The 26,914-nt window shown below is 42.7% G+C and overlaps 1 protein-coding gene across 1 annotated transcript in view; it reads right to left on the reverse strand.

Moving 5' to 3' along the window:
- Positions 1 to 1,894: 1,894 nt before the first annotated feature.
- lrp12 (low density lipoprotein receptor-related protein 12) overlaps positions 1,895 to 26,914 on the reverse strand; it is a 31,354-nt gene continuing 6,334 nt past the window's right edge. The window contains exons 2-10 of the mRNA XM_023976018.2: positions 23,799 to 23,855; positions 13,467 to 13,602; positions 10,423 to 10,625; positions 9,141 to 9,319; positions 6,961 to 7,191; positions 6,528 to 6,749; positions 5,210 to 5,679; positions 4,762 to 4,894; positions 1,895 to 3,886 (exon numbers count right to left, since the gene is read on the reverse strand). Coding sequence (XP_023831786.1) covers positions 2,939 to 3,886; positions 4,762 to 4,894; positions 5,210 to 5,679; positions 6,528 to 6,749; positions 6,961 to 7,191; positions 9,141 to 9,319; positions 10,423 to 10,625; positions 13,467 to 13,602; positions 23,799 to 23,855 — 2,579 coding nt within the window. The 3' untranslated portion in view covers positions 1,895 to 2,938. The remainder of the gene's footprint in view (positions 3,887 to 4,761; positions 4,895 to 5,209; positions 5,680 to 6,527; positions 6,750 to 6,960; positions 7,192 to 9,140; positions 9,320 to 10,422; positions 10,626 to 13,466; positions 13,603 to 23,798; positions 23,856 to 26,914) is intronic.

A 26,914-nucleotide genomic window follows, 5' to 3' on the forward strand; every position in this document is an offset into this window, starting at 1 on the left:
GATATGGAGAGAAAAATAGGTCCTGTATGTTCTGGTCTGAGTCGCGTTGTACAAAACTGGCGATAGCTTTTCGAGCTAAAGGATAGCTGATGACCACAAACCTTGGTTAGCTGAATACTAACGTTAGCCAGTAAACTGGCTAGCTTCTGGTTAGCTTCTGGCTAGTGTCATGACGTTGCCTGCATGGGTATAGCAAACCCCATCCCCCTCTCCCTGCCTCCCCCTTTGCTCCTTCAACCCATGCTGTGATCACAGAGAGACGTTGTAAATTCCTGAGGATCTCCTCATGGCTAAACAGTATTAAGAGAGAGAGTAAACTTTCAGGACAAAGGAATTCTCTTCCACCTCACAGAACTTGGGGTACGAACATATTTCATATTCCTGCAAAAGCATGAATGATCAGTGAAGGTCCAGCTATGAACCGGTCCATTTGTCCCCATGTGGGAAACTCAGGAGAGACGGGTTTACCACATTACCATACCGCTGTTTATATAATAACCTCAGATATGAGGTTAACATCTGTTTGTTGTATAAAATGAATGAGTGAGTATGATACTGTTTGTATAATTGTGTAATATGATTTTGAACTGTTTAATGAAGGAAAATACAATTGTATTTGTATTTGAACTATTTGAACTATTTGGTTGTGTTTGAACTAAATCCAAGGACCGCCCCTGAGCCAGTTGGGTCAGAGACCATGGGACCACCCCTCTCTGCTATCTGAATAAAAGCCAACTTTAAGAAATTACCAATCCAGGCCATGTTTCTCTCAATCACGAGAGGACAAAGGTTTGAGAACAGACTGCTGAATCTTTTAACCATCCACGTGGTTAAACTCTTAAGACGAATGAGACAAGTCTTTGATATTGATCTAGTCTGCAGCTAGGAATTGGTATCATTGAACGCGAAGAAAGACAACCGCCGAAACAATCATTCTATAACGAATGTCCATCTGAACAATCCACAACCGAGACAGAGAACTTCACTCCAACCAAAACGAACTCTCTCCAACGACCAAGGCGACCACACCACTGGACGTAACTATATATATATTGATTGCAATTGTTCCCGAATGAGTGAGCGTTCATTTGTAAGGATTAGCATGTCAATTGTTATAATTATGGACTCTGTAGTGAATTCTTAGTCGAACGCAACTTTCCCTTTGTCTAACAGCCGCCATGCCGGTTTAGCCCACTAGGGCATATTCCTTCCACCATTTCATGTAACTATTTTAAGTTTGTTTGTTTGTGCATTTCTGTGAATTAATTAGTTAGTAATAAATAAATGATTTAAGACAATTGATGTATGGATGACTCATAGTGAAGACTGGGTTCGTGCAGATCAACGATTTACGACGTTTGGAATGAGACTGACGTAAGGTAGAGTAAATAAATCTTTAATTAGAGGACTATTGATCAGATATGGAAATATCTGAAAGGTTAGATTGGGAAATTATAACCTTGTAATCTAATAACTTTCCCTGGTGCCCTCGAATTCATAGTTAATTAGTTACGTTATTCCTCAAGTGATCGCGTAATCCCTAATTACAGGAATCTATGATAAAACTAAAAGTCTTCAATTTAACGATACCAAAGACACGACACTAGCTTCTGGTTAGCTTCTATTGTGGATTTCAGATTTGAGGTAAATAATACTTTTTTTATTTTTTATTGGTGAGGCGGGTTGCAGGAGAGTGTTTTGAAGTTGAGTTTTTGGAAAAGAAAATATATAAAAGATATGCGAAGAAAGATGTAAATATATATATACACGGGACACGACAAGACGAGGACAAAGGACGTCCGACTGCTATGCCATCTTGGATGGAGAGGAATTTACTATTGACTTTGAGCATGACAAATTTCACCTCATATCCCAACAAAGAAACACAAACAAGTTAGCAGGTTGAATGCTTTATTCTGATTTTCTACATGCAGAAAACAGTTATGTTTATATACTTGTTTTTCAATGTATCACTTTAACAAAAAAATAGCACAAGACAATTTGACATGCATCTTCTCAATTAATCACTACTGAAAATGAAATAAATATACACAGTGGCACTGTATTCTCAGTACCAAAACACTGAGGTTACCAAAACAGTAACAAAACAATAAATACAACAAACATCTGTGGATGTTATACAACGTTTTCGTCTTCAGAAAGAGGTTCTCTGCAATTTACTTTTCATAAATAAACTGCTCTTGCTAAGATCACGCATGAGAACACATCAGTACCTTTCAATAGGAAAGGAGTTACACAGCCTCCCGTTGAACTGAAACAAACATACCATCACACGGTAAGCCACAGACACTCAGAGCCCTCACCCTCACATTCCCTACACCGAAGGAGAAGAAACAACTCACATCAAATAAAGCTGACAGCTATTTTTAAATCTCGTCTAGCTTTTCACAGGCTCTAGTTTGTTAATTTTCCGTACTCTATACTTGGTCTCTCTCGTACCATTATTCTTGAACATAAAAAGACAGCTTATTTATTCTGCTTCGTCCCAAATTAGTGTAAGAAGAAGAGGTGCTGTGGCTGCGTTGTTATACGCCTCAGTCCCACTCTGCTTGCCTCGAGTTAGGCCTAACTCACACTCACAGGTGCACGGGCAATTGAACTTTTTCTCGGCAAGACAAAGTCAAGATTCAGTAGTTCTACTCCCCAGTTCCCAGGCTGAGTTGGAACTCCCAAGGGAAAGGTCTGGAACTGGAACTTGGAGGGGAAGAGGGGGAGGAGGGCAGAGATTGTACCATCTGATGAATACACCAAGAAGACTGCAATACAGTACGAACCACAGACTTTTCAAAAACGGGGCATAAAAATGACATTTAACCCCCGCCCTCTTCCAGAGAAAATAAATGGCAAAGTTTGACAGGGACAGTCCATTTTTGACAGTCAGTTGAGTCATACTGTAACGTCATTTAGGTTAGAGCTATTAGCAGAGCAGAAGTAACTCGTCATCGCTGTTGGTCTCCGTCTTGCCTGTGGCCTCCAGACAGGCGTCTGGGATCTGTGCGGTGTGAACCATGCTACAGTGTTCACAGGGCCCGTTCCGGCCCAGGGACACCCGGCCTGACCTGAGAGAGGCTGGGGATGATAGGCGGGGGGCAGCCTGATCTAGACCTACCTCCAGGCTGAGGAGCCTGGAGGTCTCGCTGGTGGAGTCAGTGTCGGAGGCAGCATCCGACACAGGGATAAGCAGCTCCACGTCGTCTTCGTCCTCCCTGGTCCCTGCTCCATGCTCTAGGTGCCTCAGAGGGCTGAGGTTCTGGGTTCCCCCACCCGAGGAGCCTCCGGAGCGGCCTAGGGAGAAACGTACCCAGCGCAGGCTGCGGGTGACGCGGCTCAGGGCACTGCTCAGCTGGCTCCTCCCGGTCGCAGTACACTGAGGCTCTGCTGCCTCACCCCCTGGGGTCTCTATGGTGTGTGTCTCCACCACTGCCGGGCTGGCCCTAGCCCGGTGGCTGTCCCTACGGCTGGGCAGAGGGGCGGGAGTGGTGGAGTTTGTCGACACCGAGACGATGGCCTCCACTGCAGTTGCCGGAGGGGTCTTTACGGGGAGGGGGGCTACAAGCCCCCCCACGGCCCCAGGGACATCCCGACGCTCACTCTCTGTATCTGTGTCGTCTGAGTCGAGGGGCAGCAGCCCCCGGTGGGGTCCAGCCCTGTCGGGTTCGTGGGCCGAGCAGCCACCGTTACCGCTGCTGGTGCTGTTGTCCTCGCCGTCAGCAGACACCAGGGCCAGTGAGCCGGAGCGCCGTGAGCGTGTGAAGTTGAAGAGGCGTTGCCAGATGTTGCTGTGGCGACCGGAGGTGGGCAGGTGGATGGAGGTGAAACCCAGCTGGGAGCGAACAGCCAACCTCAGGTTCTCCAACACAGACGCCTGGACAACACACAGGGAGAACAGCAAGTCTGTTAGTATCATCAATCAAATAATAAAGCCCTTTTTAAATCAACAGTTTACACAGTCCTTTACAGTAAGTAACCCAATCTATTATAGATGACAATAAACATCAAACTCCTGAGATGTGAATCTGAAGGTCATTGGGAAATGTGTCTCCCAACAGAAACCAGGAAAGACTACAGTTTATCCCACATAGTTGTAAGCCGGCGGCAAACGGGACTGTTTGTTTGGACTTCCATGACAAAGGCTTTATGAGGAGAGGAAAGTTGGTGCCTAACAAACGTGTTGGAGGAGTGGCTATACAGAGAAGCAGGCAGGACCGCTTGATTCGTGGCTGAGGCTCCGGACCTGTCCGTGTTTGGCTGACTAACTGTGACTCTCCTGGCTGCTACCGCGATCCTCCCTCCACTCAGAGACAACCGATGCTTCCTCCCTCCACTCCAGTTACAAACTGCTTTCAATCAATTATTTCATTTCACCCGAATATCTTTTTTCCCCCTTTTTGTCTGTACACTGTAAGCGCAAATAAACCTTACTATATATAAACGGCCATATACTGTAAACAGCCATAATGTTCTCCATACAGCAGTTACTGTTTAACTAAACAATCCCAGTCAACTTCCACTTAATGAATCACAGTTAAACCGCTTCAACTTTTGTTACTGAAGCCGGGTTGTTAGATATTACACAGTTGATTCTTGGTGTCTCCAATCCTATGACAAAGACAGGCATTCACGTCCGGACTTGAAATGTGCACTCTTAACACAGACTGAAGCTTGAGTCGTGTATGGACATGAGGATCACATCTTCCGAGGAGAACAAGAGAGGGCAGTGTGATCTAGATGTAGACTTGCCTGGTTGCCGGAGCAGACGGGGAAGTCCTCCACGGGGGGTATGAGGCCCTGGGCGATCAGCTGGCCATACGACGGAGGAGCCTCCCTCCTCAGGAGCTCAGCCTCAACCCTGGACAGCTGGGTCTCAAATGACCTGGGGAAACAATTAGAGGCATTCAAAGGAATGGAAGCAACAAACAATGCATTTCAAAGTTCATTCAGTGTCCTTTAATGGAGATCAAAGACAGAAATCAGAGAGCTAACTAGCCATTTGAATCCAAAGAAAGCATTTATAAAAGCCTAAAGACTAGTCTGGATTACCAATCATCTGTCGTAGTAGGTGTGAAACATACTCAAGCTGTCATAGCAAACCACACAGACAGAGATAGTCTTATGACTTATGTGGGCACTGTATAACAACTGTGTAATAACAAGGGGTCTGAGTTAACATGGGGTCTGAGTTTATTACCTGCGCTCAAACATCCGGAGGGAGTAGAGCTTGCAGGTGCAGCCCAGAGCGATGACCAGCAGGAGGCCACAGATGAGACTTCCTATAACCGCCGCCGTGATGACCCGTGTGGGCACGATGACCGGACAACTCTCCTCGTCGCTTCCGTCGCCGCAGTCGTCCTGCGCGTCACACACCCAGCTCTCGAACACACAGCGGTTGTTCTTACAGTGGAAGTTTCCCGGCTGGCAGAAGAAGCAGTTCTTCTCGTCCGAGCCGTTGGGGCAGCGGTTCTGGTAGTTGCAGCGGTCCGAGCGCGGGTAGCAGGCGCCGTTTCTGGAGCAGGGAAACTCATCCTCCTGGCAGGTGCTGCAGTTGACCTCGTCGCGGCCATTGGGGCAGTGCCAGTAACCGTCGCAGCGCTGCTGCTCCGTGTAGCAGCCCCAGTTGCCCCCACACGGGATCTCCCAGGGCAGACAGAAACCGTCCACCTGGCAGGAGATGAGGTAGATTAGGTAGATTCATTGATTAGTTGATTCGAGGGCATCCGTAATGATTCCAAAATAAAGAAATCGAGACTTTTCAAGGGAGAGTTTAAAGGGAAATATCAGAAGCACTTCTAGGTCAGTGTGATGTGTTTTACACATATTTGGCCTCAAAGAAAGTGGGTCTGGGTTTCGAGCGTCTAACGATACACCCAATGACAAAAATACGGACGAGATCAGAAAATTTAAGTAAGTCCTGCTTTGTGGCATTTCGCAAAGCCTCTGATATACCAATCGCACTATATATTTGTGTGCGTGTAGATATTGTTGTACTTCTTCGATAGAGCCATTGGATGTCTTTCAGCGGATTCATTCCTATATATACACGATGACACATCAGAAATACTACAGCTCTGTGTGGGGCAGTGCTTCCTGCTCTGGTCCGTCGTGCATTCGGTATGAATGCTGGATCTTGTGGTACACTATGAGCAGAAGAATAGACAGGAAGTCGAAAAACGTCCTAATTCTGCCAGTGAAATGAAAACGAGCTTGTTGATTTTTATATTTATGAAAAAACGTAACGTTGTTACTATTCTATATACAGTGGCAGAGATAAGGCTAAATGTCCCTTTAAATAAACAAGATTGTTGGTTTTGATTGAAAAAAAATAGCTTTTCTCCCGCGCAATAAATAAGAAGCTAGTATGCAACGATGTGGGTACCTCATACTATATTTTGCTATATTATATTRTATACTATATTTTGAAAACTATTAATTGAATCAATCGGCCCTAGCAACCAAACCAATAGCAACTAATCGATTTGGAGAAACTTGGGTTGAACTCATGCGCCTACCTGGTAGGTGACATTGAAGCCCCTTGCCGCATTGATCTTGTCAGCGTAGAAGTGAACACGCAGCTGGCCCGAGGACGAGACCACGGCCATGGGGGCACGGGAGTCGAAGGCTGTGAGGACGCGGAGTAGACGGCGAGGGTTCTCTTCCAAGCCGTCGTACACCTTGACGTAGTCCCCATAGCCCGTCCCGTCCAGCTTGAAGTCCATGAAACGCAGGATCACCTGGAAACAATCCATTAAAGATTGTTTAATGAATGATTTTTAAATACATCTGGTGAGCCTTTGTCAAAAATAGTTTACCATATAGCGTGTCATTTCAGACAAACCCATAGTTGTCTCAGCCATGTGAATACCGTACAACAATACACACATGCAAAAAAATCATTGAGGATTTTTTGTATTTATAAAATCAACAGTCCTAGCTACATCCAACCTTGCGGTGGTCGCCTGTGTCGATAAGCCAGGTGCAGTTGCTGCCTGGTGGGTAGAAGTCAGGGTAGTTGGGCGAGCTGAAGGTGCCGTAGAAGTTCCGCAGCCACTCGCCGCAGGTGGGCACGTCACAGTCGATCTCGTCACCAAGGTCCTGGCAGTCGATGCTGCCGTCACATTTGAGCGACTCGTGCAGGCAGGTGTAGACGCGGGTGTAGCGGGACAGGCAGGGAAACTGAATGATAATTGTATTAATTCATAATATTAATATTATTCTTTTATTTTACAAATGTAAAATACATCGTTTCCTCGGCCATGGGAGTACAACAAAAATCGTAGAGGATTGAAAACAAAGTCTACAAACGTATTTTCAATTGTGGTCCTTGTTTTTATCAAGTGGGCAACAAAATGGACAGCTTGCGCAAGATTGGCTGTACATTAGACACCCCAAAAGCACTTTATATTCAATTAAAAATATTCGTAAAAACGTAAAAACGTATTCACACCCCTTGACTTTTTCCACATTTTGTTGTGTTACAGCCTTAATTTAAAACCGCCTAAATTTAGATTTTGCGTCACTGGTCTAAACACACACAATACCCCATCATGTCAAAGTGGAATTATGTGAAAAACACTTTCTACGAACTATTTTAAAATGAAAAGCTGAAAATGCTTGAGTCAATTCGTTTTCAACTCTTCTGTTATAGCAAGCCTTAATACGTTCAGGAGTACAAACTTGCTTAACAAATTACGAGAGTTGCAGCGATGGGACAAGACTACCAATTAGATATCACGAAAATTGGGGAGAAAAAGGGCAAAAAATAAATCATTAAAGACTGGAAAATGGCTGTCTAGCAATGACCAATAACCAATTTCACAGAGCTTGAAGAATTGGAAAAAATCATAATATGCAAAAATTATACAATCCAGGTGTGCAAAGCTCTTAAGAGACTTACCCAGAAAGAGTCACAGCTGTAATCGCTGCCGAAGATGAGTCTAACATGTATTGACTCAGGGGTACCAGTCAAATGTTTGGACACACCTACTCATTCCAGGGTTTTTCTTTATTTTTACTATTTTCTACATTGTAGAATAATAGTGAAGACATTAGAACTATAAAATAACACATAAAGAATCATGTAGTAACCAAAAAAAGTGCTAAATCAAAATAGATTTTAGATTGGAGATTCTTCAAAGTAGCCACCCTTTCCCTTGATGACAGCTTTGCACTCTCTTGGCATTCTCTTCATGAGGTAGTCCCCTGGATTGCATTTCAATTAACAGGTGTGGCTTGTTAAAAGTTAATTTGTGGAATTTCTTTCCTTCTTAATGCGTTTGAGCCAATCAGTTATGTTATGACAAGGTAGTGGTGGTATACAGAAGATAGCCCTATTTAGTGAAATACCAAGTCCATATTATGGCAAGAACAGCTCAAATAAGCAAAGAGAAACGACCCCCCATCATTACTTTAAGACATGAAGGTCAGTCAATCCGGAGTTTCTTCAAGGGCAGTCGCAAAAACCATCAAGCGCTATGATGAAACTGGCTCTCATGAGGACCGCCACAGGAAAGGAAGACCCAGATTTACCTCTGCTGCAGAGGATAAGTTTATTAGAGTTACCAGCCTCAAAAATTGCAGCTCAAATATATGCTTCAGAGTTCAAGTAACAGACATCTCAACATCAACTATTCAGACACTGCGTGAATCAGGCCTTCATGGTCAAATTGCTACAAAAAACACACCTCCAGGCTGTGTAATGGCTATTTGACCAAGGAGAGTGATGGAGTGCTGCATCAGATGACCTGGCCTCCAAAATCACCCGACCTCAACCCAATTGAGATGGTTTGGGATGAGTTGGACCGCAGAGTGAAGGAAAAGCAGCCAACAAGTGCTCAGCATATGTGGGAACTCCTTCAAGACTGTTGGAAAAGTATTCCTCATGAAGCTGGTTAAGAGAATGCCAAGAGTGTGCAAAGCTTTCATCAAGGCAAAAGGTGACCACTGAAGAATCTAAAATATATTTTGATTTGTTTAACACTCTGTTGGTTACTACATGATCCCATATGTGTTATTTCACAGTTGATGTCATCACTATTATTCTACAATGTAGCAAATAATAAATAGAAAGAAAAACCCTTGAATGAGTCCAAACTTTTGACTGGTACTGTATGTAAATGAGATACCTGGTTGAAGGCACAGGGCTGGAAGGAGAATGCTGCCGAGGGGTTGGGCTGTACACACAGCTCCTCGTCAGAGTTGTCACCACACTCGTCCATGGTGTTGCACTTCCACGACTCCGGGATGCACTTTCCGTTGGAACAGTGGAACTGGTCCAAGTCGCAGCTGATCATCTCCGATTTTCCTGAAATTAGGAATATTAGGAAACACTAGGACTGTGGCGGTCTAGGAAAGTTCGTCAGCCGGTGWTTGTCAAGCAAATATCTGTCGGTCTCACGGTAATTGACCGTTAATTAACATAAACACATTTTGCATCTCCTGGCTTCCACACATCCCTGCCACTGATGCAGACCTTTGGAACATGTACATTTTAAAAAGTCGAATAAATCCATGTAATATGGCCTACGTCTTCACAATAAATCCYTTATATATTTTAAAACAGGTCTAAAGAAGCATGATATGAAGAAAATGTTGTCCTTATGTTAGGTCCTGATCTGGCTATGCCAAATGGCTGTGGGCTACACTAGTTCATTTAGCAGACAAGATTTGCTTAGAATTCCATGGCATTATTTTATAGTATGAAGAATACAATTGAACAAAGCTGAATAAAATAGAAAGGATATTGTCTCCAAACAATTTGAGGGAGTGCGCACGTGCGGCTATTCTGTGTTGAGCGAATTAAAAAAGAAATACCTATTCCTATATTCCTATATTAAATACCTATTCCTTACTTTAGAGTTATTAGTGTAACTTTAGTTCTACAAACGTTGGGATATATGTTTTGATTTTTAATACATTGTAAGGCTGCATGATGAGACTAATGATGACTTGAAAAAAGTAGCTTGAAATGAGCTCTGCTTTGAAATACCACCATTTAATGCACTGTGTGACCATTTAAAAATGTTTTACCATTAGTGACAARCAAGCAAAAATTGTAGGACCATTTAGTTAAATMATGTACAATGATAGTGCCRATTGATCAAGCTGTGCACCATCAACATTAGATCTGCAGAATCAATTTCTTCATACGTTAATTTATAGACGTACACAGTCCGTGAGCCTCTGATCCTTTGTCTTTTTACACGTTTGAAAATCCAATGCTTGGAGACAACAGAGAGAAAAGCATAGAAAGAGGACAAAAAAACTAAAAGCTGCTTTCTCTCTTTTCTCTTGGGGGTAGGAACATCCTCACCACCAGTAGACATCTGTCCACATGTCATCTCTGATCTGACCGTACAGTAGCCCTCGCTACAGACATAAATAGCATGATTCTGCGAGCGGTGCTACCTGTTATATAAGACAGCCTGAAGCCCTTGCCGGTCATGATGTCGTCCGAGTGGAACTTGATCCACACGTGGTCCTGGGAGGAAATGTAAGGGGCTGGGATGGATGAGCCACATGCCCGGTATCCGTCCAGGTTCTTGTAGGTGCTAATGGAGATCCAGTCCAGGCCGCAACGGTGAGAGCTCTGGATCTCAAAGTCCTGGAAACTGGGGGGAGAAATGGCAAAGGGTTAAAAGAGGTTTCCCGACAGTAAAAACCATTCATGTACTGTACATTTCACAATTTAGTAAGTTAAAGATCGAATCCGCATTTTGGGAAACAGCACCACTGTTCGCCCCAGCATCTTTGTTATTGTTTTGTTGATGAAACAACGGAGAGGAGTGTCTAGCAGCGTGGTAAAATAAAATGTGCAGTACATATTCTGCTGTTCTATTGCYCGTGCATTGATGTTCGAGTGTTTACGTTGTTTGCAGTAACTTGTTGAAATATCCCAAAAGGACGTGGCAGTRTCACTAATTAAGGACTCAAGCTWTATAGACACTCTTATCSKGAGCGAATWACAATAAGTGCATTCAACTGAAGTAGGTAAGAAAACCACATATCTAGTCGAAGTCTGTAAACTGGATGTCACCGATATGAGCGACTTTCATAGGGTACATGCTGAAAAAAAGCAAACAGTTGAAAGAAGTTTCCCAACAATAAAGATGATCAATGTATTTCRCTGATATGACTAGTTGACTTTCCTCCAGGGTTAGAATATATTGGATGAGACATAACCAATAACTGAACTGCTTTTATTTTTTAAATAAAGAGAGTAAAACCACTTATATTACTAATGTGTAGAACCATGACTTGCGTATAAGCACTACTAACCTATTACTAACACATTCGCTAATTTAGTGAATTTATCAAGTGTTGTTTGCATGCAAGCCCTGTTGCCCATTAATGGTCATTGATAGATTGCATTTTCTGTTTGTTCTTAACCACTAAACAGGGTCTATTTCTGTGCTGGTAACCATGGACACAGCACTGCCATAAAGAAAAGGCAGGTTGCTGTCAGCACTCTGGTCGGTGCTCATCCAGAGGCGGCGTTCCTAGTGGCCAGGGACTTTAACGCAGGGAAACTTAAATCCGTTTTACCTCATTTCTACCAGCATGTAACATGTGCAACCAGAGGGGGGAAAAAATCTAGACAACCTTTACTTCACACACACAAAGGTGCGTACAAAGAACTCCCTCGCCCTCCATTTGGCAAATCTGACCATAACACTATCGTCCTGGTTCCTGCTTACAAGCGAAACTAAAGCAGGAAGGACCAGTGACTCGCTCAATACGGAAGTAGTCAGATGACGCAGATACTAAGCTACAGGACTGTTTTACTACAGGACTGTTTTGCTAGCACAGACTGGAATATGTTCCAAGACTCTTCCGATAGCATTGAGGAGCACACCACAACAGTCACTGGCTTCATCAATAAGTGCATCGATGACGTTGTCCCCACAGTGACCGTACGTACAGTTGAAGTCGGAAGTTTACATACAATTAAATTGGAGTCATTAAAAATTGTTTTTCAACCACTCCACAAAATTCTTGTTAACAAACAATTGTTTTGGCTAGTCGGTTTGTGCATGACAAAATACATTTTTCCAACAATTGTTTATAGACAGATTATTTCACTTATCATTCACTGTATCACAATTCCAGTGGGTCAGAAGTTTACATACACTAAGTCGACTGTGCCTTTAAACAGCTTGGAAAATTCCAGAAAATTATGTCATGGCTTTAGAAGCTTCTGATTGACATAATTGGAGTCAATTGGCTAATTGACATCATTTGAGTCAATTGGAGGTGCACCTGTGGATACATTTCAAGGCCTACCTTCAAACTCAGTGCCTCTTTACTTGACATCATGGGAAAATCATATGAAATCAGCCAAGACCTCAGAAACATTTTTTGTAGACCTCCACAAGTCTGATTTATCCTTGGGAGCAATTTCCAAACGCCTGAAGGTACCGCGTTCATCTGTACAAACAATAGTATGCAAGTATAAACACCATGGGACCACGCAGCCGTCATACCGATCAGGAAGGAGACGCGTTCTGTCTCCTAGAGATGAACGTACTTTGCGAAAAGTGCAAATCAATCTCAGAAAAACTGTCCCTGGCCTCTAGGTGCGTCGCTTCTGGATGAGCATTGTCTTGTTTGCTTATGGCCTTATTCAGCTCTTGAGTGTGGTCTTAGTGCCAGCCTCGTTTTTTGTGGTAAATAGACGGCTACGAAAAATAAAGATGAAAACTCTCTTGGTAGATAGTGTGGTCTACAGCTTATCATGAGGTACTCTACCTTAGGCGAGCAATACCTCAAGATTACCTTAAAATTAGACATTGCGCACCAGCTGTTATTGACAAAGACACACACCCCCTCCCCTTGTCTTACCGGACGTAGCTGTTCTGTCCTGCCGATGCACGTAAAACCCAGCCAACTGTATATTATCTGTGTCGTCGATTAGCCACGACTCGGTGAAACATAAGATACTACAGTTTTTAATGTCCCGTTGGTAGGACAGTCTCGAAATGAGCTCATCCAGTTTATTATCCAGTGATTGCACGTTGGCTAATAGAACGGATGGTAGGGGCGGGTTGAGGGGGTCGACTAAAGTGTTTTGCCTTGCTTAGGGCCCCCAGTTACCCAACCCCCATATGGGCCCCCTACCTCCTCTCTTCCCCKTCTGCTGATTAACACTTATTGAGTACAGGCTTCTGTAGTTGGTGGTTGCAGTAAAAAAAAAAATCTCTGCATTTTTCCCCACCTCAACTGCCCCCTACGGGCTTGGGGCAGGAGGAATCGGCCCCTGCATTAATCAGGCCCTCTTATCGCGTGGGCAGTGTACACATCCAGCTAGGCTGAGGAGGGTACAGACTGAGGGAGGGAGATACTGAGGGAGGAGAGGAGGAAGAGAGGAGAGGAAGAGGGAGAGATGGATCGAAGTGCTGAGGAAGAGAAGCGGTATAGATTGTGTAGAGGAGATGGTGTAGAGCTTGCTGTACCTGATGGTGATGATTTCCCCAGGGTTAGCCCTGATGTTCCAGCTGCAGTTGATCCTGGAGGGGTACTGGAAGGGCCAGCCAGGGCTGGTGATCACTCCACTGGACGCCCTGATCTGCTCTGCCACATCTCCACAGGCTGGAAACACACACACACACACACACACACACACACACACACACACACACACACACACACACACACACACACACACACACACACACACAGAGACAACCCACGCAGACACACAAATGAGCATTTAAAGTGATAATTTCAGGCCGGAATTTTTGAAAGTAGTGCTCACAAGCCAAAACGGGTCACCAAAGATTGTGTTCCGCCTTACATACAGTTGAAGTCGGAAGTTTACATACACTTAGGTTGGAGTCATTAAAACTAGTTTTTCAACCACTCCACACATTTCGTGTTAACACACTATAGTTTTGGCTAGTTGGTTAGGACATCTACTTTGTGCATGACACAAGAAATTTTTCCAACATTTGTTTACAGACAGATTATTTCACTTATCATTCACTGTATCACAATTCGAGTGGGTCAGACGTTTACATACACTAAGTTGACTGTGCCTTTAAACAGCTTGGAAAATTCCAGAAAATTATGTCATGGCTTTAGAAGCTTCTGATAGGCTAATTGACATCATTTGAGTCAATTGGAGGTGTACCTGTGGATGTATTTCAAGGCCTACCTTCAAACTCAGTGCCTCTTTGCTTGACATCATGGGGAAATCTAAAGAAATCAGCCAAGACCTCAGAATTGTTTTTTGAGACCTCCACAAGTCTGGTTCATCCTTGGGAGCAATTTCCAAACGCCTGAAGGTACCACGTTCATCTGTACAAACAATAGTACCATGGGACCACGCAGCCGTCATACTGCTCAGGAAGGAGACGCGTTCTGTCTCCTAGAAATGAACGTACTTTGGTGCGAAAAGTGCAAATCAATCCCAGAAAAACAGCAAAGGATCTTGTGAAGATGCTGGAGGAAATAGGTACAAAAGTATCTATATCCACAGTAAAACAAGTCCTATATCGACATAACCTGAAAGGCCGCTCAGCAAGGAAGAAGCTACTGCTCCAAAACCGCCATTAAAAAAAGCCAGACTTCGGTTTGCAACTGCACATGGGGACAAAGATGGTACTTTTTGGAGAAATGTCCTCTGGTCTGATGAAGCAAAAATAGAACTGTTTGGCCATAATGACCATCGTTATGTTTGGAGGAAAAAGGGGGAGCTTGCAAGCCGAAGAACACCATCCCAACCGTGAGCACGGGGGTGGCAGCATCATGTTATGGGGTGCTTTACTTCAGGAGGGACTGGTGCATTTCATAAAATTATGTGGATATATTGAAGCAACATCTCATGACATCAGACAGGAAGTTAAAGCTTGGTCACAAATGGGTCTTCCAAACAGACAATGTGCCCAAGCATACTTCCAAAGTTGTGGCAAAATGGCTTAAGGACAACAAAGTCAAGGTATTGGAGCGGCCATCACAAGCCCTGACCTCAATCCCATAGAAAATTTGTGGGCAGAACTGAAAAAGCGTGTGCGAGCAAGGAGGCGTACAAACCTGACTCAGTTACACCAGCTCTGTCAGGAGGAATGGGCCAAAATTCACCCAACATATTGTGGGAAGCTTGTGGAAGGCTACCCGAAATGTTTGACCCAAGTTAACAATTTAAAGGCAATGCTACCAAATACTAATTGAGTGTATGTAAACTTCTGACCCACTGGGAATGTGATGAAAGAAATAAAAGCTGCAATAAATCATTTCTCTACTATTATTCTGACATTTCACATTCTTAAAATAAAGTGCTGATCCTAACTGACCTAAGAAAGGGAATTTTTACTTGAATTAAATGTCAGGAATTGTGAAAAACTGAGTTTAAATGTATTTGGCTAAGGTGTATGTAAACTTCTGACTTCAACTGTGTGTMTGTATCACGTCATTGTTCTCGAACCCTGCACTGTGCACAAAGAGAGTAAATAAAAGATGTGCTTGGATCCACCATGCAACCTCATTGGACAATACTGGGCTGACCTGATCCCGCATACCATTTTTACCTTGCAACCTAATTGGGCATGATTCCACCTGCCAATAAACATTGTCCATCATGCTAGGTTGTTGTTAGCTACTGATTTTCTATCACCCTTTGTTGCATGGTCGGAAAAGACTATGGCAAAATATAATAAAATCTGAGGACCTTCAGAAAGTATTCACACCCCTTGACTTTTTCCAAATTTTGTTGTGTTAAAAAGTGGGGGGGGGGGAAATGTATTTCATTTTCATTTTTGGTCAACAATCTACAGAAAACAGAAAAAATATATACATCTTGATTAGATAAGTAAGGTTAGAAACACCTAAGATATTTGCACACCTGGATTGTACAATATTTGCCCATTATAATTTTTTTTAAATTCTACAAGCTCTGTCAAGTTGGTTGTTGATAATTGCTAGACAGCCATTTTCAAGTCTTGACAGATTTTCTACACTGAATGTACAAAACATTAGGAACACCTGCTCTTTCCATGATTTAAGCCCTATTCGCATGGGACTAATTCTACTATAGAATGTCAGTTATGTAATTATTACCCCAGCACGTCCATTTTTTCAGTGGACGATTCGGACGGAATTAGTTCTACCAAACTGCCGCTGCAATTCTTTTTTTTCCTCATTCAAAATTGGCTCTTCCTGGCGTGAAGATATTTCAAATATCTAAGGATGGCCTAATATTAGCCTACAGTTCAGAGAAAGTCAAAATAATAATGCATATCATTAAGAAGCATGAACTGTAACCTATCCAGACATTTAATTAGCTGACGTGTACGGCAATTTAGCAATTCATTGGCAGAATATCATCCACTTCATCTTTTAAAACTGAAGTATCGCACTAGGAAAGTTGATATATGACAAAACAGTTCATCTGAAGGCTATATGCATAGTACTTTGTTTTAAGCATCAAATTGTCCAGATGTTCTTAACCAAACTGGGTGCAGCACCTGTTCAACTCTGTAATATCCCTCAAAACAGGGGCGTGAAGATTCGCACAGGATAATTATGATCTGAAGACAGTAGGTTTTTAGTGCTGGGATAACCTTCCTGCCAAGTAAAAATGACTAACATGGCAGATTTGAATGGGACTAAATCAAATCAAATCAAATGGGACTAAAATGACAGATGTTCTCTTCACAGTCCACGCTGTTCCATAAGGTGTATTTTTATAAATCTGATTCTAACGCTTGCATCTGTTTCCTGATGTGGAATTGGGTGTCTGAGCTGTGTGCTAGTAGTTTAAACAGACACCTCGATGCATTCAGCATGTCAACACTTCTTACAAAAACAAGTAGTGATGTCAATTTCTCCTCCACTTTGAGCCATGAGAGATTGACATGCATATTATTAATTGTAGCTCTCTGTGTAGATTCAAGGCCTAACTGTGCTGCCCTGTTCTGAGCCAATTGTAAAAAGCCAAGAGCTTTTTACTGTTATTCATCTTTGTTTCATAGTATAATTTCTTCTTKTTATTTAGTTTAGTCACGATTTCTCAATTTGCAGTGCATTTGCCAATCAGTTGTGCAGCCAGACTTATTTGCCTCAGCTCTCTCAACCATACAATTTTTATATTCTTCATCAATCCACCGGGATTTAACCGTTTTTACAGTCATTTTCTTAAACGGGTGCATGCTTATTAGTAACTGGAATAAGCAATTTCATAAATGTGTCAAGTGCAGCGTGTGGTAGCTCCTCATTACACACCACAGGCATACAAATATTGTTTATATCAACATCGGAATCACTACAAAACTTATTGTATGACCTCGTGTGACTTTGGTTTTCCTAGATATTATTACTACATTGTGATCACTACATCCGATGGATTTGGATACTGCTGTCAAGCAAATGTCTGTAGCATTAGTGAAGATGTGTTCAATATATGTTGATGATTTCATTCCTGTGCTGTTTGTAACTACCCTGGTATGTTGACTGATAACCTGAACCAGGTTGCAGGCACTGGTTACAGTTTGAAGCTTTTTCTTGAGTGGGCAGCTTGATGAAAGCCATTATTATTATTACATTATTACAATCACACAGAAAACATACCTCTCTGTTGATATTACATACATTTATCAAGCACTTCACATGTTATCCAGATACTGACTGTTAGCACTTGGGGGTCTATAGCAGCTTCCCACAAGAATGGGCTTCAGGTGAGGCAGATGAACCTGTAGCCATATTACTTCCAACATAATTTAACATGAGATCCTCTGAATATAAACAGCAACACCACCACCATTGGGATTTCTGTCTTTTCTGTTGATGCTATAACCATGTGGTTCAGTTGGTAGAGCTTGGCGCTTGATTCCCACGGGGGACCAGTACCAGAAAATGCATGAACTCACTACTGTAAGTGGCTCTGGATAAGAGCATCTGCTAAATGACTAAAATGTCAAATGTATATATTGCTACCACTGTATCAAAWGGTATGATCTATAATCCGTCCTCCTTATAAAACGTGTTTTGTTTACCAAAAAGGTATTGAAAATGTCAACAAACATTACACCCATTGAGCTGCAATAATCACATAGCCAGTTGTGAAGCGAAATAATTCTGCTAAAGCGTTCAATGACACAATTCAAAGAGGGCACAGGGCCAGATATGATGGGTATTTTATTAGTGTCTAGCAGAGAATCAGTCAGCTCTTTAAAATCCAGTTTCAACTGTTCAGAGCTGACTTCATAATGTCATTAAAACCCACATGGACTACGATATAATTGATTTCCATGTCCTAACGTAGTACATTCGGGAGCACCTTAGTAATGTCATTTACTCGAGCTCCGGGATAGGACATTGTTTTTGCACCAGGAACAGTCATTTCTTATCATGGAGCTGCCAAAATCACGGCTGGCGAGAAGGATGAGGAAATTCGCCCACTCCAACGCTTCACAGGATTCGGAGAACCCTTTAAGAATGGGCGAGAAGCAGGATAACTTGAGTCAGTTGCTCCCGGTGCCTGGTGCAGGCCCGATCGATCCAGAGCAGGGAAGGAAGGTTGCTGATGCCGACTTCGAAATCGTAGGGGAATGAGTAGGCACGGCGGCCGAGAGACACAGGTACCACCAGTGACTAAGGTGCAGGAGATCAGGCTCCAGGGCGGCGAAACTATTAGTTGTTTGTATCTGCTCCGGGCCCGTCGTACGGAGTGTGCTAGCCTCCCTACACTGGCTTCCTGTTAAGGCAAGGGCAAGGGCTGATTTCAAGGTTTTACTGCTAACCTACAAAGCATTACATGGGCTTGCTCCTACCTATCTTTCCGATTTGGTCCTGCCGTACATACCTACACGTACGCTAKGGTCACAAGACGCAGGCCTCCTAATTGTCCCTAGAATTTGTAAGCAAACAGCTGGAGGCAGGGCTTTCTCCTATAGATCTCCATTTTTATGGAATGGTCTGCCTACCCATGTGAGAGACGCAGACTCATCTCTTCAGTGGGTCATATGATTGAGTGTAGTCTGGTCCCGGACTGTGAAGGTGAACGGAAAGGCTCTGGAGCAACGAACCGCCCTTGCTGTCTCTGCCTGGCCAGTTCCCCTCTCTCCACTGGGATTCTTTGCCTCTAACCCTATTACAGGGGCTGAGTCACTGGCTTACTGGTGCTCTTTCATGCCGTCCCTAGGAGGGGTGCGTCACTTGAGTGGGTTGAGTCACTGACGTGATCTTCCTGTCTGCGTTGGCGCCCCCCCTTGGGTTGTGCCGTGGCGGAGATCTTTGTGGGCTAACACTCGGCCTTGTTCCAGGATGGTAAGTTGGTGGTTGAAGATATCCCTCTAGTGGTGTGGGGTGTGCTTTGGCAAAGTGGGTGGGGTTATATCCTTCCTGTTTGGCCCTGTCCGGGGGTATCATCGGATGGGGCCACAGTGTCTCCTGACCCTCCTGTCTCAGCCTCCATTATTTATGCTGCAGTAGTTTGTGTCGGGGGGCTAGGGTCAGTTTGTTTATTCTGGAGTACTTCTCCTGTCTTATCCGGTGTCTGTGTGGAATTTAAGTATGCTCTCTCTAATTCTCCTTTCTTTCTTCTCTCGGAGGACCTGAGCCCGAGGACCATGCCTCAGGACTAACCTGGCATGATGACCTCCTTGCTGTCCCCAGTCCCCCTGGCCGGCTGCTGCTCCAGTTCAACTGTTCTGTCTGTGCTATGGAACCCTGACCTGTTCACCGGACGTGCTACCTGTCCAGACCTGCTGTTTTAAACTCTAGAGACCGCATGAGCGGTAGAGTATACTCTAATGATCGGCTATGAAAAGCCAACTGACATTTACTCCTGAGGTGCTGACTTGCTGCACCCTCGACAACTACTGTGATTTATTATCGACCATGCTGGTCATTTATGAACATTTGAACATCTTGGCCATGTTCTGGTTATAATCTCCACCCGGCACAGCAGAAGAGGACTGGCCACACCTCATAGCCTGGTTCCTCTCTAGGTTTCTTCCTAGTTTTTGGCCTTTCTAGGGAGTTTTTCCTAGCCACCGTGCTTCTACTCCTGCATTGCTTGCTGTTTGGGGTTTTAGGRTGGGTTTCTGTACAGCACTTTGAGATATCAGCTGATGTAAGAATGGGTATATAAAAACTTTGATTTGATTAGCCTGCTTTGCGGCAGGCCGCTGTCTTCAGCTTCCATGGCTCGTAACATGCGACCATCATTGGATTTGCATGCTCCTCTTGCTGTGCTCCTTCGACTCCACTATCAGATGGGGGAGGAGAGGAAGAAGATGGCTCCCGTGGAGAGCGAACTCTGGGCAACACCGGCCAGTCGGACAACAACAAACAGCAAGGCAGAGATGCATCCAACAAATGCGAACATCGTCCAGCCACCGGCGTAGAAAAGGTAAACATTCCAATCTGCGTTTCCCCCAGTTTCTTACGTAGGTTTGGAATTTCTTTGATCAAGGAAACCACTTCAATCCTATAATCCTCGGCAATACATTTAAAAACATTACAGAATTCACAACACACTAAGTGTGTGCCATCAGGCGCATACTCCACAACCACATATCTACAACACAAAATCCATGTGTACGTGTGTGTATAGTGCGTATGTTATCATGTGTGTGTTACTTCACAGTCCCCGCTGTTCCATAAGGTGTATTTTTACCTGCTTTTTAAATCTGATTCTACTGCTTTCATCAGTTACCTGATGTGGAATAGAGTTCCATGTAGTCATGGCTCTATGTAGTACTGTGCGCCTCCCATAGTCTGTCCTGGACTTGGGGGCCGTGAAGAGACCTCTGGTGGCATGTCTTGTGGGGCATGCATGGGTGTCCGAGCTGTGAGCTAGTATTTTAAAACAGACAGCTCTGTACCTTCAGCTTGTCAACACCTCTTACGAAGATTGACATGCATGTCATTATTGTTAGCTCTACGTGTACTTTTAAGGGCCAGCCGTGCTGCCCTGTTCTGAGCCAACTGCAACTTTCCCAAGTCCCTCTTTGTGGCACCTGACCACACTACTGAACAGTAGTTCAGGTGCAACAAAACCAGGGCCTGTAGGACCTGCCTTGTTGATAGTGCTGTTAACAAGGTTGAGCAACGCTTTATTATGGACAGACTTCTTCCCATCTTAGCTACTGTTGTATCAACTTGATGCACCGGTACCGCTTGCCGTATGGAAGTAGAGAYCCTTTGAACAGGGTATGGTAGTAGGTGCCAGGCGCACCGGTTTGAGTGCGTCAAGAACTGCAACATTTCTGGATTTTTCACGCTCAACAGTTTTCCATGTGTATCAAGAATGGTCCACCACCCAAAGGAGATCGAGCCAACTTGACAACTTTGGGAAGCATTGAAGTCAACATGGGCCAGCATCCCTGTGGAACGCTTTCGACACCTTGTAGAGTCCATGCTTCGACTAAATGAGGCTGTTCTGAGAGCAAAAAMAGGGTGCAGATGTTGTGTATATTTGGTGTATATGTGTATATTTGGCCATGTGTTTTAGGTTATTGTACTGCTGAAAGGTGCATTCATATCCCAGTGTCTGTTGGAAAGACAACCAGGTATTCCTCGAGGATTATGCCTGGTCTTTGCTGTATTCCGTGTCTTTCTATGCTAAAAAAAACTCCCTAGTCCTTGCCGATGACAAGCATACCCATAACATGATGCAGCCACCACTATGCTCGAAAATATGAAGTGGTACCTAGTGATGTGTTGTGTTGGATTTGCCCCAAATATTTCACGACAGAAAGTTAATTTCTTTGCCACATTTCTTTGCAGTATTACTTTAGTGCCTTTTTTTGCAAACATGATGCATGTTTTGGAATATTTAGTATTATGTTGTATTCTGTACAGGCTTCCTTTTCACCCTGTCATTTAGGTTGGTATGTGTTGTAACTACAATGTTGTTGATCCATCCTTAGTTCTCTCATATCACAACCATTTTTTTGATTATATTTTATTMAAATGTAACCTTTATTTAACTAGTCAAGTCAGTTAAGAACAAATTCTTATATACAATGGCGGCCTACCCCGGCCTAACCCGGGCGACGCTGGGCCAATTGTGCGCCGCCCTATGGGACTCCCAATCACAGCCGGATGTGATGCAGCCTGGATTCGAACCAGGGACTGCAGTGACACACTGCTTTAGACCGCTGCGCCACTCGGGAGCCCGAACTCTGTAAGTGTTGAAATCACCATTYGRCTCATGGTGAAATCCCTGAGCAGTTTCCTTCCACTCCGGCAGCTGAGTTAAGAAGGACGCATGCTTCTTTGTATTGACTTGGTGTATTYATACATCATCCAAAGCCTATTTCATAACTTCACCATGCACAAAAGGATAATCAGCGGTTGCATTTTTGTTGTTGTTACACATCTACCAATCGGTGTCCTTCTTTGCGAGGTATTGAAAAACCTCCCTGGTCTTTGTGGTTGAACCTGTGSTTGAAATTCACTACTCGATTGAGGGACCTTATAGATAATTGTATGTGTGGGGTAAAGCGATGGGTAGCAATTCAAAAATCATATTAACCACATATTATTGAACACAGAATGAGTTTGCAACTTCTGTGATTTGTTAAGCACAGGTTTAATCCTGAACTTACTTAGGCTTGCCATAACAAAAGAGGTTGAATACTTATGGACTCAAGACATTTCAGCTTTTCATTTTTTTATTAATTTCTAGAAACAAAATTCGACGTTACGGGCTATTGTGTGACACAAAATCTCAATTTAATACATTTTAAATTCAGGCTGTAACAACAAAATGTGGAAAAAGTAAAGGGGTGTGAATACTTTCGAAAGGCACTGTATGAGCTAAAATAAATTATTTATTCAAAAAATGTATTACCCTCGCTTTTCATTAGGCTAGATGCTTCAACTGCCAGAGAGCTTCTGACAGGGCAAAAAAATGTAATCACCATCAAAATAATTTCCCTTTTCCAAATAGATATTGATGCGTGCAGCTATGGAAATACAATGTATGATCACTGTTACATTTTTTGTTGGGTAATATAATTTTGTTGGGCTACAAAAAAAGTACRAACTTTAAATGACTAATAGTTTTATCATCATTTAAAAAAAAATATTGCAAGAGTTGTTTCCAAGCCAGGGCAAAACTTCCTTGAGCTAGTAAGTGAATGTCCTTTTGTACAATGGAAATGTTATACTTATGTCTGCATCAAATAGCCTACTRCTTTGCAAGTCATGTAGCCAATAGATTATAGATTAGCCATACTGTGGACTACCATCACTGGAATACTCGTTGTGAGTTTGTCAAGACAAAAATGTCACAATGGAATCAGGAAAGTAGGCCACAATGTTCTTATTTATAGTGAGTGAAAAAACTGTTTGCTTCTGAGGGCCTATACAGTACAAGTCAAAAGTTTGGACACACCTACAAGGGTTTTTCTTTATTTTTACTATTTTCTACTTTATATAATAATAGTGAAGACATCAAAACTATGAAATAACACATATGGAATCATAAAGTAACCCAAAAACTTTTCAACAAATCAAAATATATTTAAGATTCTTCAAAGTAGCCACCCTTTGCCTTGAGAGCTTTGCACACTCTTGGCATTCTCTCAACCAGCTTCACGAGGCATGCTTTTCCAAGTCTTGAAGGAATTCCCACATATGCTAAGCACTTGACTTGTTGGCAGCTTTTCCTTCAATCTGGTTGTTCTGTTCTGTTCATGCAAAAAGGCTATTCTGAAAGTCTGCTGTGGGCAACAATTGTAGTGTTTGGTTCTTCGCAGACAAAAACAAAGGCTGAGTTGTAAGCCTACTGCCTACAAGCTCAGAGATAATCATAAATCTAGGCTAAATCAACTTACCATTAGAAATCCCCGATACGTAAACGTTCTCGTTGTGCTGGGAGCAAACTGCATTTCCTAGAAAAGATCAAAACAAAAAAAAGGTTATTTTCTAATGAATGATTGTGTGATCACGAGATGGAGCTTTGGACTCATCTTTTGTGTAAACGGGCTTATTCATAAATGTGGCCCAGTCCACTGGTTCTAGGGCAAATGCAAATGTTGACCTATTGAATCAATGAAACCCAAGACTGACTTTAGACATAGGCTACAAACAACACGTCGATTAACAGGCAACTGAAATGACATCTGTAGTCTTGCAGCAGGAGAATTTGAGAAGCTTTGAGACAGTGTGTAGGCTAATGTGTATGGGAACAACTGGCAGTTAGAGAGGACGATTACACTTGCCCAAAGTGTCACGCGTAAACATTGGTCACCAACTGAGTGGAAAATAGTGGAATGTGGAAAACTAACTAGGCGTAACATTCTTGCAGGTTATGAGTATCATAGAAAATGAAGAAAAAAATATATGACTGAAAGAATGAATTCTACATGCCTATAGAAATATATATGACTTGACAGGCTAGGCTAATGGAAGACMTGAAGTACTTGGCTGCCTGGCCCTAGGCTTATGCCTTGTTATTAGCCAAGCTGTGAGCTGAGGGCATTTAGGCAATGTCGGGTGTGTGGTGCTGTGAGTGAGCAATAGAACAGAGCATCAATAATCTTCAGACAAACCCTCCAACATGTCTCAACAAAGGAAACAATGTTGTTAAACGACTAGTTTTGACTACAGAACCACTGCTCCTTCCCTGGGGTAGCCTTGAAACTGACTAAACGCAAACAAGACAAGGACTGAATCATTTGACTAGACAAACTACTTAGAAGTATTAACCTGTGACATGCTATTCTGAAAACTTCATCGCTCATGCCTCAATCAACTCTTTGAACTAAGGCAAGCCACTAGGCCTACATGCCCATTATGGATGGTAATGGGGGGACAAAACACCCCAGTAGGCATATTGCATTCATTTGTTGGTTGGGTAGTTCCACCTCAAAAAGCACAAGAAAGAGGGTTGACACCCACCATCTCAGATTGTTATGAAATCGCTTCTGTTGTTAGAAACCGTTAAGATTAGCATTCCTGCCAAGTCAATTTGTTGAAATATAATTTTGGCTCTGAGAAATTGAGCTAATTGATTGCACCCAATTTGGCCATTTTATAGGATTCATATATGAGTACCTAACATCTGATTTGAATGGTCAAAAGCCACCCACGGTCAACTCATTTCATTAAAGTTCAATTCGCAACTAAATTGTTTTTTATTTCTATTGGAAGGACTTAATCATTTGTAATTATGTCTACTTATAAGGTAAAAGGTTTATGTTTCTGTCTCCATATGATATGGTAAATATATCCAATGCAAAAAACATCTACATTTAAATGGTATTAATATTAATTTGCATATATTTCCGTTAATTCCCATACATTCCCGTTAATTCCCATATATTCCCAAAGAAAGTTTCCACCTCTGAATATTCCCCTAAATGTGCAACCCTAGTAATGGTCATGCTGTTTAATCAGCTTCTTGATACTGCCACACCTGTCAGGTGAACGGATTATTTTGGCAAAGGAGAAATACTCACAAACAGGTATGTAAACAAATTTGTGCACAAAATTAGAAAGAAAGCATTTTGTGCACATAGCAAATTTATGGGATCTTTTATTTCAGCTCATGAAACCAACACTTAACATGTTGCGTTTTATATTTGTGTTCAGTATACCATCAATAAGCTACAATAAAATAACAAAGGCCAAGTCATTTATTTTTTATTTACATCCCTGTTGGTGTGCATTTGTGTGCACATCTGACAGCATGTGGGCATATCAAGAAGCTGATTAAACAGCATGACCATTACTAGGGTTGCACATTTAGGGGAATATTCAGAGGTGGAAACTTTCTTTGGGAATATATGGGAATTAACGGGAATGTATGGGAATTAACGGAAATATATGCAAATTAATATTAATACCATTTAAATGTAGATGTTTTTTGCATTAGCTGATTAAACAGCATGATCCATACACAGGTGCACGTTGTGCTGAGGACAATAAAAGGCCACTAAAATGTGCAGTTTTGTCACACAACGCAATGCCACAGATGTCTCAAGTTGAGGGAGCGTGCAATTGGCAAGCTGACTACAGGAAAGTCCACAAGAGCTGTTGCCAGAGAATGTAATGTTCATTTATTTACCATAAGCCGCATCCAACGTCGTTTTAGAGAATTTGGCAGTACGTCCAACTGGCCTCACAACTGCAGACCARGTGTATGGCGTTGTGTGGGTGAGCGGTTTGCTGATGCCAACGTTGTGAACAGAGAGCCCCGTGGTGGCTGTTTGGTTATGGTATGGGCAGGCATAAGCTACGGACAACGAACACGAGATCCTTAGGCCCATTGTCGTGCCATTTATCCACTGCCATCAACTCTTGTTTCAGTATGATAATGTACGGCCCCATGTCGTACACTATTTCTGGAAGCTGAACATTTCCCAGTTCTATTATGGCCTGCATACTCTGCAAACGTCACCCACTGAGCATGTTTGGGATGCTCTGGATTTARGTGTACGACAGTTGTGTTCCAGTTCCCGACAATATCCAGCAACTTCACAGAGCCATTGAAGAGGAGTGGGACAACATTCCACAGGCCACAATCAACAGCCTGATCAACTTTATGTGAAGGAGATGTGTCGCGCTGCATTAGGCAAAATAGTGGTCACACCAGATACTGTTTTTTAAAAATCATGACCCTACTTTAAAAAAAAATATATATATATATATATCTGTGACCAAAAGATGCATATCTGTATTCTCAGTTATGTGAAATACATAGATTAGGGCCTAATTGATTTATTTCAATTGACTGATGTCCTTATATGAACGGTAACTCAGTAAAATCTTTGAAATTGTTTCATGTTGCGTTTATATTTTGTTCAGGACATTTTTGGCTARTGAACTTCAGTAAAGTGAAGTGGATCAACACCCGGTAACATATTTACAGTAAAATAATGACATCATGGGTCCTTGATCTGTACTATACAGAAATGCATAATTATGAGGGCCTTTCTATAAACTAGGG

The sequence above is a fragment of the Salvelinus sp. IW2-2015 genome, linkage group LG31 (genome assembly GCF_002910315.2).
Source record: "Salvelinus sp. IW2-2015 linkage group LG31, ASM291031v2, whole genome shotgun sequence".
Taxonomy (NCBI): domain Eukaryota; kingdom Metazoa; phylum Chordata; class Actinopteri; order Salmoniformes; family Salmonidae; genus Salvelinus; species Salvelinus sp. IW2-2015.